Below are 15,087 nucleotides of genomic sequence, written 5' to 3'. Positions count from 1 at the left end.
TAAACCCTTACAATCTCCTGCTCAGCTTTTATACATACAGTATGCCTCAAATGTTAAATCCATTACTTTACAACAGCTGAATCTTGCAGAGGAGGATGGATAGTTCATAACAGGTTTCTCAGATTTTTAATCTTCAGGTGAATTGCAGGAGGTTGTTAAATCTATAGTAATATGTTGTAAGTAATATAGTCAATATACAGTATAAAAATAGCATATGTTACTATATTTAGAAAAAATAAAAATTCCATGTATGCATACACACACTTACATCAATCACACCTACAACCAACCACCCAAAGTGCGATGAGCATCAACATCTCCCTCATATCTAGTAGGGAGGTCCACAGGGACCTATAGATATCAAAATGCCAGTGGTCATAGACTTCCCAATCAAAGTAAGCCTACATGGATATATATTTCTCCATCGTCCATTGAGGGACACATTGATTCATAAAATTCAGGTTATACTGCCACTTTCAGGAGGTTAGAACTTTGGCAAACAGAAACGTTATAAGCCACTTCCATTATAGCCCCTCCTGTATCCAGTATGTCTTAGAAGGTTGGATGCCTTTTTTTTTTTTTTTACTCTGCTGTAAAAATGTAACAATTTTTGCTAGCCTTCTCACTTCAAGGTATTTTTCCCCTGGCGACTTCAATCAAGATTTTGTGCCGCACTGCTGATCTTTTTTACTTAATTAATCAGTCAAGATTCCTTGGTACACCATTAACTGTTTTTTACATAGTGGCTTTTCAGATCAGTGTTTCCTTAGAAATAGCTTTTAAGGCCATACCCAGAACCAGAGGGACTGCTGGGCTAGCCTGTAATATGACTTTTGTGCACTGGGCTTTGTGTTTTGCTGATCTTAGTGTACCGTGCTAGTTAGATGCAAAGTGCTTCCAACAGCCCCAGGTGGGATCCTGTTTCTTACCTTAAGAAGTAGGGCTAGTTGGGCTAATTTCATTTTTGCCACTGTTGGAAAAGTACCACGTTTTCCACCACCCCCTCTTTTATTGTGGTAAGGGTAGAGAGGAAGGGATCAAAAGCTGATGTCAATCTCCTGAGTGGAGTGTTGTACATGTGTGCTTTGTGTTTTTTTTTTCACTGCCTTTTAGTCTGCAGAAAATGTTGTCCCAATGATGTTAATGCTCCTGAAGCACCCAGTGTATCTTCAGTCTCCAGTCTGTTTCTATTGCCTGCCTACAGTGACCTGGTCATCTTCATCTGCCTAAAACCCTCACCAGCACCAGCTGTCCAGGTTTGTGAGTCTTTGAGGCTATTCTTCACATTGAGCCTAGTTGCCCTCTGTTACACATCTTGCCAAAGACATACAGATAACAGTCACTGCCAAAGATTACCTCAGCCCATTCTCCACTAGTGGTTCTGGGGGGTTTACATAGTATCCTCAAAGAGAATTGTTGGAGTGGCAGAGACCACCCTATGCCCACAGGGCCCTCCAGGTCCACTCTAGACTAGTTACTGGAGCAATCCCCCCCTCAGAGGCTTTACGTGCTTTCCAACGCCATATCTGGCAGAGTCTGTCCCTTATCCCGCCAAGCCCCATAAGTTAAACTGGTCCTGTAACCCCATTGCTATTTCTGATTCAATTTCCTAACACTGGGACCTTGGAAGAGGCTGTTTCTGGGTCACCACAGTCTCCTGCAGTTGGGGTGGTTTATAACCCTATTAAGGCAGTGTGTGTTATGCTACATCTGGAGAATGAGTCTGCTGTTCCAGGCTGTAGGTCTATTAGAGATCCTGCAGCTGCAAAGATCTTTCTGCTACATCTGCTCTTTGAGTTTTTTTTTCCTCTATTCTGACTGGTAACACCATGAAGGTTCCTCAGACCCATCTTGGAATGTACCAGAACATTTCCCTTCTTGAGAAGGGATTTGTAAACTGGTGGTCCGTGTCTATTGTGGATGCACAAGTTACTCTTGCTAACAGAAACACCACTAAAATAATTAAAGGTGTACTCACTTCTCAGTACTTCACTGATAAACAGTTTGAGTTCTCTCCTTAGATCCCACTTTGAAATAACAGGTTTTGCCCTATGCCTTGTGTTGGTGGCAACCCTGATGTGTAAAATCCTGTCAGAATATGTAGAATCTCATAAAAAAGGATATATTCGCCATGGAGGTAGGCCCCAATTTTATGTGGATGAGTGGATGGAGCAAATATCTGGAGCCTTATGCATTACCTGCGGGTGGAATGTGCTCTTGCCTCAAGGTAGAACATCTGAGTGAGGACACTTTAGAGGAATCTCACTCATCTGTTATGGCTGTAAGTGCGCCTAGGCCTTTTGTACTCCCATTTGGGCCAAGAGGACTGGAGTCATAGATTACCTGAAGGTAATTTATGGTTAATTACTTCTTTAAGGAAGGGGATGCACATGCAGGATACCCCATTTAGCGCATTGGATATATTATTGTGTGTGACATCTCAGCTTTACCTGCCCCTCACACCCTTTCTTGTGCTACTGCAGTCAGTATTGTGTAGTCAGTAGTAGACCCTTGTTCCTGTGCTGGTGGAGTTGTATCACATACAGAATTACACAGGATAGGTTATATCCTCGGATACAATTAAGCCTATATGGTATTTGGTATCTCTCAGCATTCCCTCTCTCCGAAGGGACCTTGATTTATAAAGTTTCCTGAGACAAACTCCCAGTTCCCAATTCTTTACCTGGCCCCTCAATCTTTTTTAAAAGTGTCTGCTATTTTCCATCCTTTTTCCTTTTCCTGGCATCCCCATTGTGGAACACTTAGATGACCTTCCTTAAAGAGAATCAGCTATCAAAACTCTTCTGAGGGGCATAACACCTGCAAATTTGGACCTGATGGAGCCTTATAGGTATCAAGTGTTAGTAAATATTGGTCACCAATGCACAAAAAAAGAGAGAGAGATACATTTATACTACATGATGACAGAGGCTTGAATGTTCATATGGATTCTATAACATGAGGGCAATGCTGCAACTGAATATAAATGTTGCAGATTAATACATGTACTAAAAATTAAATCTTAAATGAAGCTTGTACATAATAGAAAATTATTTAAAAAAAAAATTATATAAAAAAAAAAAAAAAGAAAGTTATTTTTTGTCTCATCTGCTCTAAGAGTTATGGCATCCCCCCCCCCCCCCCCCAAAAAAAAAAAAAAAAGAAGACACAAGGGCATGCTATACCCTTACCTGTGAAGGGAATGGGTTCATCTCCTTTTATGTTCCCCATAATTCAGAATACATCCAGTGATGCATGATGCAGATGTGCTCCAGGTTAGAACGCACTACTGCTGTGATTTGTCCGCTTGCACTAATTAGTTTATTAGTGACCCAAGCCATCTAAATACAAATTCATGGCTTTCTCTCACAAATTTCGTGACCATCATGTCACTCATAAGTAGATACCAATACTTACTCATATTATTCTGTACCTGCTGATTATGATCATGGGTATAGCAGGTGATGACGAGTTTAGTAGTACTAGCTGTTTTATTGCTTCTTGAGGCAAACAACAAAGTTTACTTTGACTTACTTTTGGCCTTTTGTATGCTTTCTTCAAAATTGTCTTAATATAGCCTCTTTGTAATAGCTTTTGCATCAACTGTTGAGCTATTTTGGCTTCTCCTAATTAAAAGGGTAGGTTGATCATTATTATCATCCAGAATTGTATTACCTGGTAGGTTGGCTTTAAGTTTTCTACAAAATTTGTTGTCAATCATTTCATTTATTTGTACAAGACTCTCAATATCAAGTAAAATAATTTTCTGTTCCTGACAGCTCATTTCAAGTTTAAATCCTTAAAGTGTTACTAAACCCACAAAAGTAAAATCAGTCTGTATATGCAGCAAAGAATTCTTGTTATACTCACTGTGGAACCTAAGGGGTTAATCCTCCGCATTGTGTAAAAAGGCGGTTTGATCCTGTTTTCTTTGGTCCTCCCCTTCTTTTACTGTCACCAATCCAACTGCTGATAGAACAGAGCCTGGGAGGTACTCTGCACATACTTACTTTGGTGTGTATTGCTAGACAGTTTTTTATTTTCTTTTTTGAGGTGGGGGGTGCATGTTATCAGCACAGGGCCAATCAGTACTGTCCAGACAGAAAGTCAGGGGTCATGCAGCCCCATAGTATAGTCAGAGAGTAATGAAAACTCCTCTTACAACCTTTAAGCAGTGCTCGGCCAGACACTGATAGAAGTCACAAGACTGCTGTATACTGCTGATGAAAAAAGATATTTAGCATTTTATAGTTACTAAAATAATTGCATTTCCCTGTTCTGTGTACTGTGGAAGACCAGACCAGGGTCCTGGGTTTAGTAACACTTTAAATCTCAAATGGTGGATAAAATTCATCCCATGTTTCTGTCCAATTAAGAAACACATTTGTCTATGTACCTGTGCCATGCCAAAAGATGGCACAAGTACATTGAATTATCCAAGAACAACCTCTGCTCCCACCCCCTCAGGTTAAGGTTTGCATATGTTAGCACTCCCGCTCAGCAGTACTAGGGTAATCGGTTCAAATTCTGACCTCAGCACTACCTGCCTGGAGTTTGCATGTTTGACTTGTGTCTGCATGGGTTTCCTATGGGTACTCCAGTTTCTTCCTACACTCCAGACATGCTAGTAGATGAATTGGCTCCTGTTTAAATTGGCCCTAGTATGTGTATGTATGAGTGTGAGTTAGGGACCTTAGATTGTAAGCTCTTTGAGAGAAAGGACTTGTATTAATGTAGAATATATATGTGAAGCACTGCAATAATTGACAGCACTATATTAGTACCTATACTATAATAGAAACAATGATAACACAGCAAGTCCTCATTGCTACAACCTGCAGGTGAAGGTAGTGAGAGCCTTTGAATGCAAAAATAAGAATTTCAGGTAATTATACTGTAGTATTTCTAAAATAGACTTATTTTATGGCCAGCATGTTTGTCCCCTCTCCTTAAAGCAGAATTAAAGCCAATGAGCAGACAGGCAATCTCACTTCTGCAATAAAATGCCTCTACCTACCTGCTCACTGTCTTCTCATGAACTGTAAACTGAGCTGCTCATACAGCTCTGTGCCAGTCTATGAGTGCCCTGATGTCTGGCTCACGTATAGGAGTGACATCATCCTGCACCGGCCAATGAAGAAGCCTGAAGAGCAGCACTCAGAAGAAGAAGCCGGCACCGGTAAGGGACAGTTGGGTGGGGGGGGGGGGGGAATAATAACTTTAGTTCCACTTTTGGAAAACTAGAGACTACCTGTGCTACAGTATAAGGCTTAAACAGCAGTGGCCACCAACAAAGTTTCCAGTTGTATTGTTCCTTCAATAGTTTTTGCTAGTTCAGGCATGTCCTTCACATAAGAGGGTGGACTTGTAATATGTGGTATCAAATATCCATCAAAAAGTATACCATAGAGTTCTAACTCTAACTACACAGTACATCACACTCCTGAAATAATTAGTCTCCCTGGAGATGTACTCCCTGGAACTCTTTTATGAATCTTTGATAATTCATAGAAAGTAGGCATGTGAGGATGATGAATAATCAAATATTCCAGAGTGCATTCGTCTATAAGAGAAGCTGTATAAGCTCTATTCTCTCAATTTCTGAACATTTGTTTAGACAATCACCTGTTTTACAAAGAAATCTGTTAATACTGTACCTCATTTTTCAAGGTCTCTTAACACATTGATTCACATTGACTGGTATCCATAACTATTATGTTTCCTCCTTTATCAGATAGTTTAACTGCTATCTTTTAATTATTTTGTAACATAGAAAGGGCTTGTTTTTGTTGCCATGTTGGGTTAAAGGGGTCCTTGTTTAAATGTGTGTTGTACCGTTTGTAACATGAAACTTAACTAACTTCCTGACTGTGCAATGTTTTAATGTAGGCATTATGTTATCTGCAAAACCACAGGCATTACATATTTAATACACTGTAGGCGTGGTGTCGTAAATTTGCAGTAGTGTTTCATGCCCTGACTGTCTGCTTACCTCTCTGGTCTGTTTATCAGCTTTAGGGACCGTGCTCTCACACCTGTGTTTTTAAGTAATCTTCTCTCTGCATGGCTCCACCCCAGCCTCTAACAGGTAACACTATATTAACCCGTGCACTGCAAGCCAGCTTTTGCTCAAGCAACAATTGTGTAAAGGCTTTCCTGAGTGTTTCTGGCTGTGTGCACTATGTCTGATCTCTCTGTACCGACTTTGGCTTGTTCACTTGACCATCCCTGTCTGCTTGTTGCCCCGACCTTTAGCTTGTCCTTCTGACCAACCCTGTCTGCTTGTTGCCCCGACTTTTGGCTTGTTCTCTTGACTATCCCTTGTGGCCCTGTACTGCTGCTTCCTCTCCATCCATCAGAGCCAGCCATGAGCGTGAGCTGTGAGACCCTGGGGGCCGCCACTTGGAGTCAGCTATAGTCAGCTTGGAGTCAGCTGTCCATCCTTTCCATCAGAGGCTCTGGAGAAAACTGGCTAGCTGTTAGACTCTGCGCCCTGGGGAATCTTATGCTCTAGCTCCCTATCCAGGACCATGGCCCTGTGTAGCTGCTTCTCTGAGCCATCGACCCTCAGCTGTCACCTGTTGGGCTCATAACCTCTGCAGTGTGTTCCCCGTCACTTGGTCTCACAGGTGACGCTGACACGTGGTATGTTTTATGTGGGGAAAAATAAAACAACAATTTCAATGTCTTATCAGTGAGAACATACATTTAAAGTGGAACTTTAAAAAAAAAAAACATGTTGCTTAAAAAGTGTTGCTTCTCCATAGAGTGGAGCCACCCTAAGATAGGAAGTGTGATACTGGCCAGTGCTGGATTATCAAATAGGCTGAGTAGGCCCTGGCCTATCGGGCCCATGCCATTTAAGGGCCCCACAGCAATGAATTAAAATAATATTGATTTAATTTGGATAGAAAATGACTGTGAAACTTTCCTAAATGGTTTACAAAGAATAGAAAATATGAATCAACTCAAATAAATGAAAACTTTACAATAAAGACTCTACAGAGAACATACTGCATTAATGGAGTTTACCCAATAACAACCTAAAGTACATAAAACATAGACATCAGGTTCACAATAAAGCTTCTCTCTTAAAAGCTCATCATCTTTTGAGCTGTCAGTTTGAAAAAACAAACTGGTGCAACCTACATACGTGTAACTGAAAACTACTCTATTAGCTACAAGATTGAAATGCTATAGTTTGTGTTATCAAATAAAAAGAAAACAAACAAAAGAACCCAAAGAGGCAAAAAACACAACCGCCCCCCCCCCCCCCCAAATAAATAAATCGGAGGGAACCCCTGAACTCTTCCTAATTGGGGTAGTGCAAATCTTACTAAACCTTAAAGTGAATATAATGTGCTACTGGCCCTTTAAGATGCCAGAAAAGAGAGTAAATATAAATAAGTAAATAATCCTGCCAAATTGATGATCTGTAAAAAAATGACCAGTCTACTATACCTAAACCTTCTTTCAATCTGTTATGCGAAAAGCTGGTTGAATACTAAATAAATGTGCATTATATATATACTGTATATACAGAACAAATCTATAAAATCTATAAACTGTGTTGTAAAGTGCTGAATGCTAAAGTGCTGCATGCAATATACAATAGCAATGGTCCTCTCTATATAGAAATCGACGTTCACACTACTTAGTTCAATGTTATTCCACTTCCAGAAACCTGAGGGGGCCCCAAGATTTCAATTTCCATAGAGCCTCCACAGAGTTTAATCCAGCACTGTTATTGGCCCATTCACCAGGTCCAAATTATGGAGAAAAACCCTAAAAAAAAAACAAATGTGCCACCACATTTGAGGATTGGTAAGCTGCAATATAATACAACATAATATATTTGGTTTTCGATACACTCTAATACGTGATGCACCTTGTTCTCTCCTCATCGTCTTATCCACTATCTTCTTTTTATTGAAAGTTTTTTTATTAAAAAAGGTTTGTGATAAATTACAATAAAAACTTTGATAATTGTAAAGCTTGTTGATGGGGTGGTACCTTTTAAAAAAGTACCATTTTTATATTTTGATTGGTTAAGGCATGATTTTTAAAGCTTAACATAATTGTTAACCAGTAAAAAAAAAAAAAGTAATTGTGTTTACTTGTTCTCATTAAACTTCTCTATTAGGTATCCGCAGCAAATTTCCAAAGAATCAGCCATGCGTTGTTTCCACCAAGCCAAGCCAAAATGGAGTTTGTTTTTCAAGATGGATTTGAAGATGCAGTGAACTTTTTGCGTTCAGAGAATTGGTATGAATAAAGAAGAAGCTCTGTAAAATCTTTTAAATTAAGCAACAAAATGTTTATTATTAAGAAATAGTGTGTTTTTTTCTGTATGTTCGTGCTTAAAACTTCATTAATCAGTTACAGTTACATGAACTCTAAACAGTGTCTTCAGAATTTTTTATTTTTTTTATCTTCTTAACATTACAGAGTGATGAAAAATAAAAAGTGTGGAGGTGTAAGTGAGAGTTTTGAATTTATACAGTTATAAGGTTCTAATATTTATTTATCTTTTTTTAATCTTTGTATAAATTATATGTATTGTATAATAACATTCATTTGAAAAACACTTTTGGTGAACAAAAAACAAGTTTTAAAGGTTTTGAAAGTAAAACACTGCAAAACATTGAATAATGGTGCATACAACATTTAACCAGAAGCAGTCATGATTGGGAGGAAGCTAAAAAAAACCTAATATTAGAAAGACATTGTAATTTTAAAAAAATGCAGCTCTGAAGGGGCACAGTGGGGAAATGCATGATCTATTACACCTGAAAGTATCAGATCCTCCCTTGAAGAATTAAAACAAAAAAAAGGGGAGTGGAAAATAAATGAATGGAGATATACGCAGCTGAGACATTTTGTTGCCACACTACCTCAACCATTAAGAGACTTGAAAGATTTGAGACCCTTTGAACAGCTGTGTCTCTCAGATAGAGTGGCGAATAATGTCTCAGGTGTCTATAAAATCTTGCTAAAAATAACAAAGGAGGTAGACCCCGCATTAAAAGAGAAATGGGAAAGAGATCTTGGCCCTTGCAGCGAGGACATTAACTGGGAAAAAAGCCTACAGCTCGTACATAGATCTGCGAGTGATTCTAATACCGAAGAAATGAATTATAAGTTACTTGCTAGGTGGTACATCACTCCCGATAAATTAGGTAGATTCCAAAGGGAAAGATCTAAAGATTGTTGGAGAGGTTGCCAGATGATTGGGACAATATCACACATTTGGTGGAATTGCCCAAAAATTTAAATATTCTGGAAAGAAGTCTTATCCTTGATAAAAAAATAACAAAAAAACATATTCCGGAAGATCCTTGGAAATGTTTGTTCCATGGAACTAATATGTCAGTAAAACACTATAGGAAAACTTTAGTGCCCCATCTATTAAATGCAGCTAAAAGCCTAATACCTTTAAAATGGCAAAAAGAAGAGCCCCCATCAAGTAAAGAATGGGTGATCAGAGTTGAAAAAACAAGAAAAGTAGAGTCTCTAAGGAATTGGGAGGAGGAGGAACAAAGGATCGAATTAGAAATTTGGGATGAATGGCAGAGCTTTAAAGAGACAAAAGAATATAAAGAAATATTAGGAGAAGGATTGATAGAGGTTTAAGGGGTTATAGGGAAAAATAATCAAGGGGGAAAATGGGTAAAGGGATACGGGTAAAATGTTTAAATGTGTATTGTACGGACATTCCTCCAGTGATTGGAGGGATGTAATGTTTTGTTTTGCCCTTTTAATTGGAATATGTGAAAAATTTTATAAAGAAATATAAAAAAAAAAAAAAAAAAAAAGAAGGTATCAGATCCTGCTTATAGTCAGTACTGGTAAGTATACTGTCTGTTCTTTCATATGCTCTTTTTGTTTAAAACGTAAGTTTTTTAATTATTTAGCTTCTAAATCAGCATAAGGCACAGCATATACATTGAATGAGAAGTGTCACATGTGCTGGTGGCTGCTTTGTTCAGTGAAACCTTCATTCCCACCAACCCCCTCTTCACCCTGATTCCCCCACAGTTTTGATTATCCAGTAAACCTATCACAGACCATTTGTAAAAAGTGCTGCCTATGCCTACCCTTTCTGCCCCCCTACTCCATTCATAAAAGCTGTACTATTGCTTCCCGCAATGAAAATCAATCTATGAATGGAGGAGGCAGACCTTTCCTTTATCTACCTGTCCACCTTGCAAAGAGTGCATTTCATTGTAGGACAGTACAGCTTGTATGAGTGGGGCAGGGGATGGAAAGGCAAAGTAAGCATGCGGCACAATTGGAAAAAAGGTTATTTTCCATATCTCACCAGTTGGGGAGATTCTGGGAGATGGGGATTTTAATGTGCCTAAAAACAGTTAATCACTCTTGCAATAAATAAAATATTTTTTTTTTTTATTTATAAAATATCATTAAAAACGTAAAAAGTAAAGGTTTCTTAAAAAGTAATGTGTTTTTATACATAGACATACAGCACATTTATTTGAATAGGAATAGATCACAGAAGATATATGGATCGACACATTTCACCCAGAATAAGGGCTTCTTCAGGATCCACTTTTCAGTATTTTTAGAATTTTACAGCTGGTAAATGATACAAACAATATATCAGTTACAGAAATAAATACATTAAAAAAAAACATATATTCTGGTAGCATATTCATCGACAAGGTGAGAGAGAAGAAAAAGAAGGAAATACAAAGCAATATAATTTTTATTTGAAACAAAATGCAAAAACTACAAACCCCATTAGTTTGTAGTTGCATTTTGTTTCAAATTAAATTCTGTGATCTATTCCTATACAGATGAATGCACTGTATGTTTATAAAATGCATTACTTTTTAAGAAGCTTATACTTATATGATTTTATTTGTCGCGAGAGTGAATAACTGTTTTTAGGCATGTTAAAATCTCCCAGAATCTCCCTAACCAGTGAGATAAGGGAAATACCTCCCTTTCCAATTTTGAATTTATCTATTGGATTGTGCCAGAATTTATTGGACAGACTCCCCCACCCAATATTTACTCAGCATGTGTCACAGGTCAAGAGGTTTACAATAACTCTCACAGCAGCGGCAGTTCACAGCTACCTGGGTATTGGGGGGGGGGGGGGTGGAGTACATCAGATTTCAACAAGAAGAGCAGACAACAGCACAAGGGGCACTTCCAATTCAATGTAAGTACCATCCCTTATGCTGATTTAAAAAAATAAAATAAAAACAAAGCTTTACACTTTTTTCTATAAATTCTGTTTCTTTTTAAGTTATTGTAATTGTCCAGACTTACATTTGAAACATACATACTTTTGTTCTATCTTTAGCTTTGAGTCTGCTTCAGGCATCAGAGGTCAACTAAATTCTTAGTTACTTCTTGATACTTTTCCTTATTTCAAACACTGATAACCAGCTTTTGAGTGTGCAGGGTTTCAGGCAGTTGACAGAGCAGTTGCTGCTTCGTCTTACATGATCTCTGACAAAAATGTTATACTAAATAGGAAGACAGATATACAATATAAATAAGCCTGCACAGTCATTACAGTGGAGATAATTTAAGATGCATTATTTAGATACTGTGACAGTGTGACACTGTCACAGTGTTAAAAGGGTTTTGTGACACCCAGAATTCTCAACTAGGCAGGTTAAGGGGCTCAGGGTGCTTATTTTATTCGGAGGAAACTGATTTATTAATTTCCCCAGGGGCTGGTAAAGCTTGGTTTGATACCTGGAGCCTGGAGATTTCATAGAGATTTGGGGGGGGGGGGGGTATCTCCAATCCCGGGTCCAGGTTTTGCAGGAAACTGTTCCATTGATAATGCAGGTGTTCACACTTGTTAAAGTCCTGATAGTAGATCAGGGCTCCACTCTTCCAAGGAGTCTATGTGGTTGCAAGTGATCAGCGAGAGCTGTGCATGTCTGCAAGGTGCAGATGGTGAGTGGGAAAGTGTGAAAAGAGAGTAAGCCATGATAGAGCTGAGTCTAAGCAGCTGTGTGAGTTGGTCTGTGGGATCAGATGGCTATGGTCATATTGGTAGCGGAGGGGGTTAAGTGCTGAGCACCTCCACTAGCAGCCGATTCCCCACTTTTTTGGGACTGGACCTGAGGCACAGCGCCTAGTGGACTTGTGCATGACTGAAAATGTTGTTTAGTTTTCATTTGTAAAATGCATATTTTTGTTCTGTTATATTCGTTATGTTACATTAATTCTTTTTTCGGATAATTCGTCATTTCTAAAGAGTAAAGATATTCATTATAACAAATTAAATGGTTTTATTGTTTGTTTCATTTTTGGATAATTCGTTATTTATGTATATATATATATATATATATATATATATATATATTCGTAATAATGACTCCTAATTCAGAAAGCTGTTTGTTTATTGAATCTATTAACACACACAATGACAATATCTTTTCTGCTGCTTCTCAAAACTCATCTCCTCTGCTCAAATACAAAACAACACCCTTTTTAGAAATGCACTTTGCCAGTGGTTGTGCTGTGTCACTGCTGCTGGTACCAGGAGGAACCTGATGTTGAGAGCTTGAATCAAATAACACACACACACACACACAATCTCTCTTCTGCTACTTCTCAAAACTCGTCTCCTCTGCCCAAAATGCAACACCCTTCCCAGTTCTCAGGAATGGACTTTGCCAGTAATCCGCCTAATTGCTCTATTCAAGTTTCAAATTGAAAGCCGTTCAGCCCTTCCTTTTAGCATTAGACTTTGCTCCCAAAACCCACCATGTCTTTTACAAAGCCCTCTTTCCATTGAAGGGGTGCCCTCACTTAAAAGTGGGGATGCGTCTGTTACAGTTTGCATCTCTCTGGGTCACAGACATCCCAGACCTGCAGGTCTATTTGGTGGTTTCAAAGGGATGCAAAATAGAGTTAAAAACTCAACCCCCGTCAGGAATGCGCTGGCCATAGCACAGCTGAAGTTTGGAGGCAAATGCACAGGCGCGACCCTTGCACCAAATGCAGCAGTTGCACTAGTCTATTGCTGTCTGATCTGCATCTGTACCCGTGTTCTGGTATCTGATAACTTCTGTGTTTTACCCAACTTGCTCCTGACTTCACTTGAACACTACCTACCCTGACCTTGGCTTATCTCTGGACCTTGCTCTGCCTTCTGCCCATCTGCCTGATCTTGAGATGCCAACCTCTGCCTGCGCTCTGACAATTCCTTGCCTGCCATCTATGCCATTATCTGACTGTCTGTTGCTGACCTGGCTTGTTTGACCATGCATCCACCTACTCTTCTGCCCTGAATGCACCTGTCTAGCTTCCGCTGGAGCTTCCTCTACTTCCTTTACCTGCTATCAGCCACTGTTAGGGATGGGCTTCGTGTTCGAGTCGAGCCTAAGTTCGACTCGAGCACAGTCCTGTTTGCCCATTTGCCAAATGGCGAATAAATGGGCTTTTTCGCTGGAAAGTTCCCGCATTCCATAATGAACTGTGGTAGTACATTGCACTGGTAGTGCATTGTGTGGTTGGCCAAAGCATGGACTCTGCCCTCCATGCTTTGGCCAATCAAATCATCTGTGCCATGATTGGCCAAAGGCAGGTGCCTTTAGCCAATCATGGCTCAGGGGCAGATGTTAAACTCACTACACTCTCCCTGAAGTAATTCCACTTATAAATCACCCACTGGCCAAGGAACTCGAACCCACAATCTCTCAATTGCAAGCCTGGTATTCTACCACCTACGCCACCATCAAGCCTGCTTTGTCTGAACACACTCTCCCTACCTAACTAACTTCTATCTCTAGAACTAACTTCTATCTCTAGAAGTTAGTTAGGCAGGGAGAGTGTGTTCAGCCTAGCATAGCATAGGTGGTAGAATACCAGGTTTGCAATTGAGAGGTTGTGGGTTTGAGGCCCTTGGCCAGTGGGTGATTTATAAGTGGAATTCCTTTAGGGAGAGTGTAGTATAGTTAACAATACATTGCTGGCAGGGAGAGAGATTTTTGCTTTTTACAGTTTGTTGAGATCAGATAGTGCATAACAAAGTTTTATATTTGCACCTTGCCCCATGTTGATGGGGACAGGGGTCTCTTCCCGACAACTGTGGGCTGTGGTTGTGGGGGTCTGCGGGGGGAGGCTTATTGGAATATGGAAGCCCCCTTTAACAAGGGGGCCCCCAGATCCCGCCCCCCATGTGAATGGATATCAGGTACATCATACCCCTGCCCATTCAACAAAAAAGTGTACAAAAATTTAAAGACAAAAGCCAGTTTTGGACAAGTCCTTTATTAAAAAAAAAAAAATAGTGTCCCCCGATGATCACGTGAATAAATTACATGTCATGTAATTTATTCACTGCACCTGAGCAGTGGATTATGGAGCACTCGTGACATCAGATCCCTATTAAAAGAGCTGTCAAACTTCAACGGCTCATTAGTGCGGGAGGCGTCTTGAGAAGCAGGAGCTTCTTTTTTTTTTTCTATTTTTCGGTTGCGGTCAGGCAGGCGACGCAGGCGACGCAGGCGACCCTGCCCCAAAGCATCCCCCCCATGTTGAGGGCATGTGGCCTGGTATGGTTCTTGCTCACCCCCACCCCCATCCTGGCTAGCTCGGATAAGGGTCTGGTATGGATTGTAGGGGGAACCAGCAATACCGATAAAAAAAAAAAAAGAAAAAACCCCACGCCAAAAATAAAACGGCAAGGTATTTTTCATTTTTATTGTTTCACTTTAAGCATTATTAAAATCGCTGCTTCTGTAAAAACGATTGTTTTAAAAGATTTTTTTGCATTGATTCATGTCCCCCAAGGCAGTACTCAGGTCCCCATACACTTTTTTGGGCCAAGAACTTGCATTTAAGCCTTTAAAATTGTGACTTTTGATTTTTCATATTCGTGTCCCATAGACTTTAATGGAGTTTGCGAGTTCACTAGAACATTTCCCCTGTTCGAGATGTTCTGGTGCGAACTGAATAGGGGGGGGGGGGGGTTCGGCTCATCACTAGCCACCGTCTACTGCTGCCTGCTGTCCACCAGCCCAGGGTCTGCTGTTCCTTGCTGACATCTGCTGTTCCAGCTATCTGGTTCACTTTGGTAACGCACCTGCTACA

The 15,087-nt window shown here is 39.8% G+C and overlaps 1 protein-coding gene across 2 annotated transcripts in view; it reads left to right on the top strand.

Moving 5' to 3' along the window:
- The window catches only part of PNPLA4 (patatin like domain 4, phospholipase and triacylglycerol lipase), a 153,302-nt gene that overhangs the window by 128,392 nt on the left and 9,823 nt on the right, over window positions 1-15,087 (top strand). For both annotated transcript variants that reach the window (XM_082247107.1, XM_082247106.1), the window contains one exon: window positions 8,144-8,265. In XM_082247107.1, coding sequence (XP_082103233.1) covers window positions 8,144-8,265 — 122 coding nt within the window. The remainder of the gene's footprint in view (window positions 1-8,143; window positions 8,266-15,087) is intronic.

This window comes from Pelophylax lessonae (assembly GCF_965119305.1).
Source record: "Pelophylax lessonae genome assembly, chromosome: 2".
NCBI classification, from domain to species: Eukaryota; Metazoa; Chordata; class Amphibia; order Anura; family Ranidae; genus Pelophylax; species Pelophylax lessonae.
This window is presented reverse-complemented; position numbering and strand designations above follow the sequence as displayed.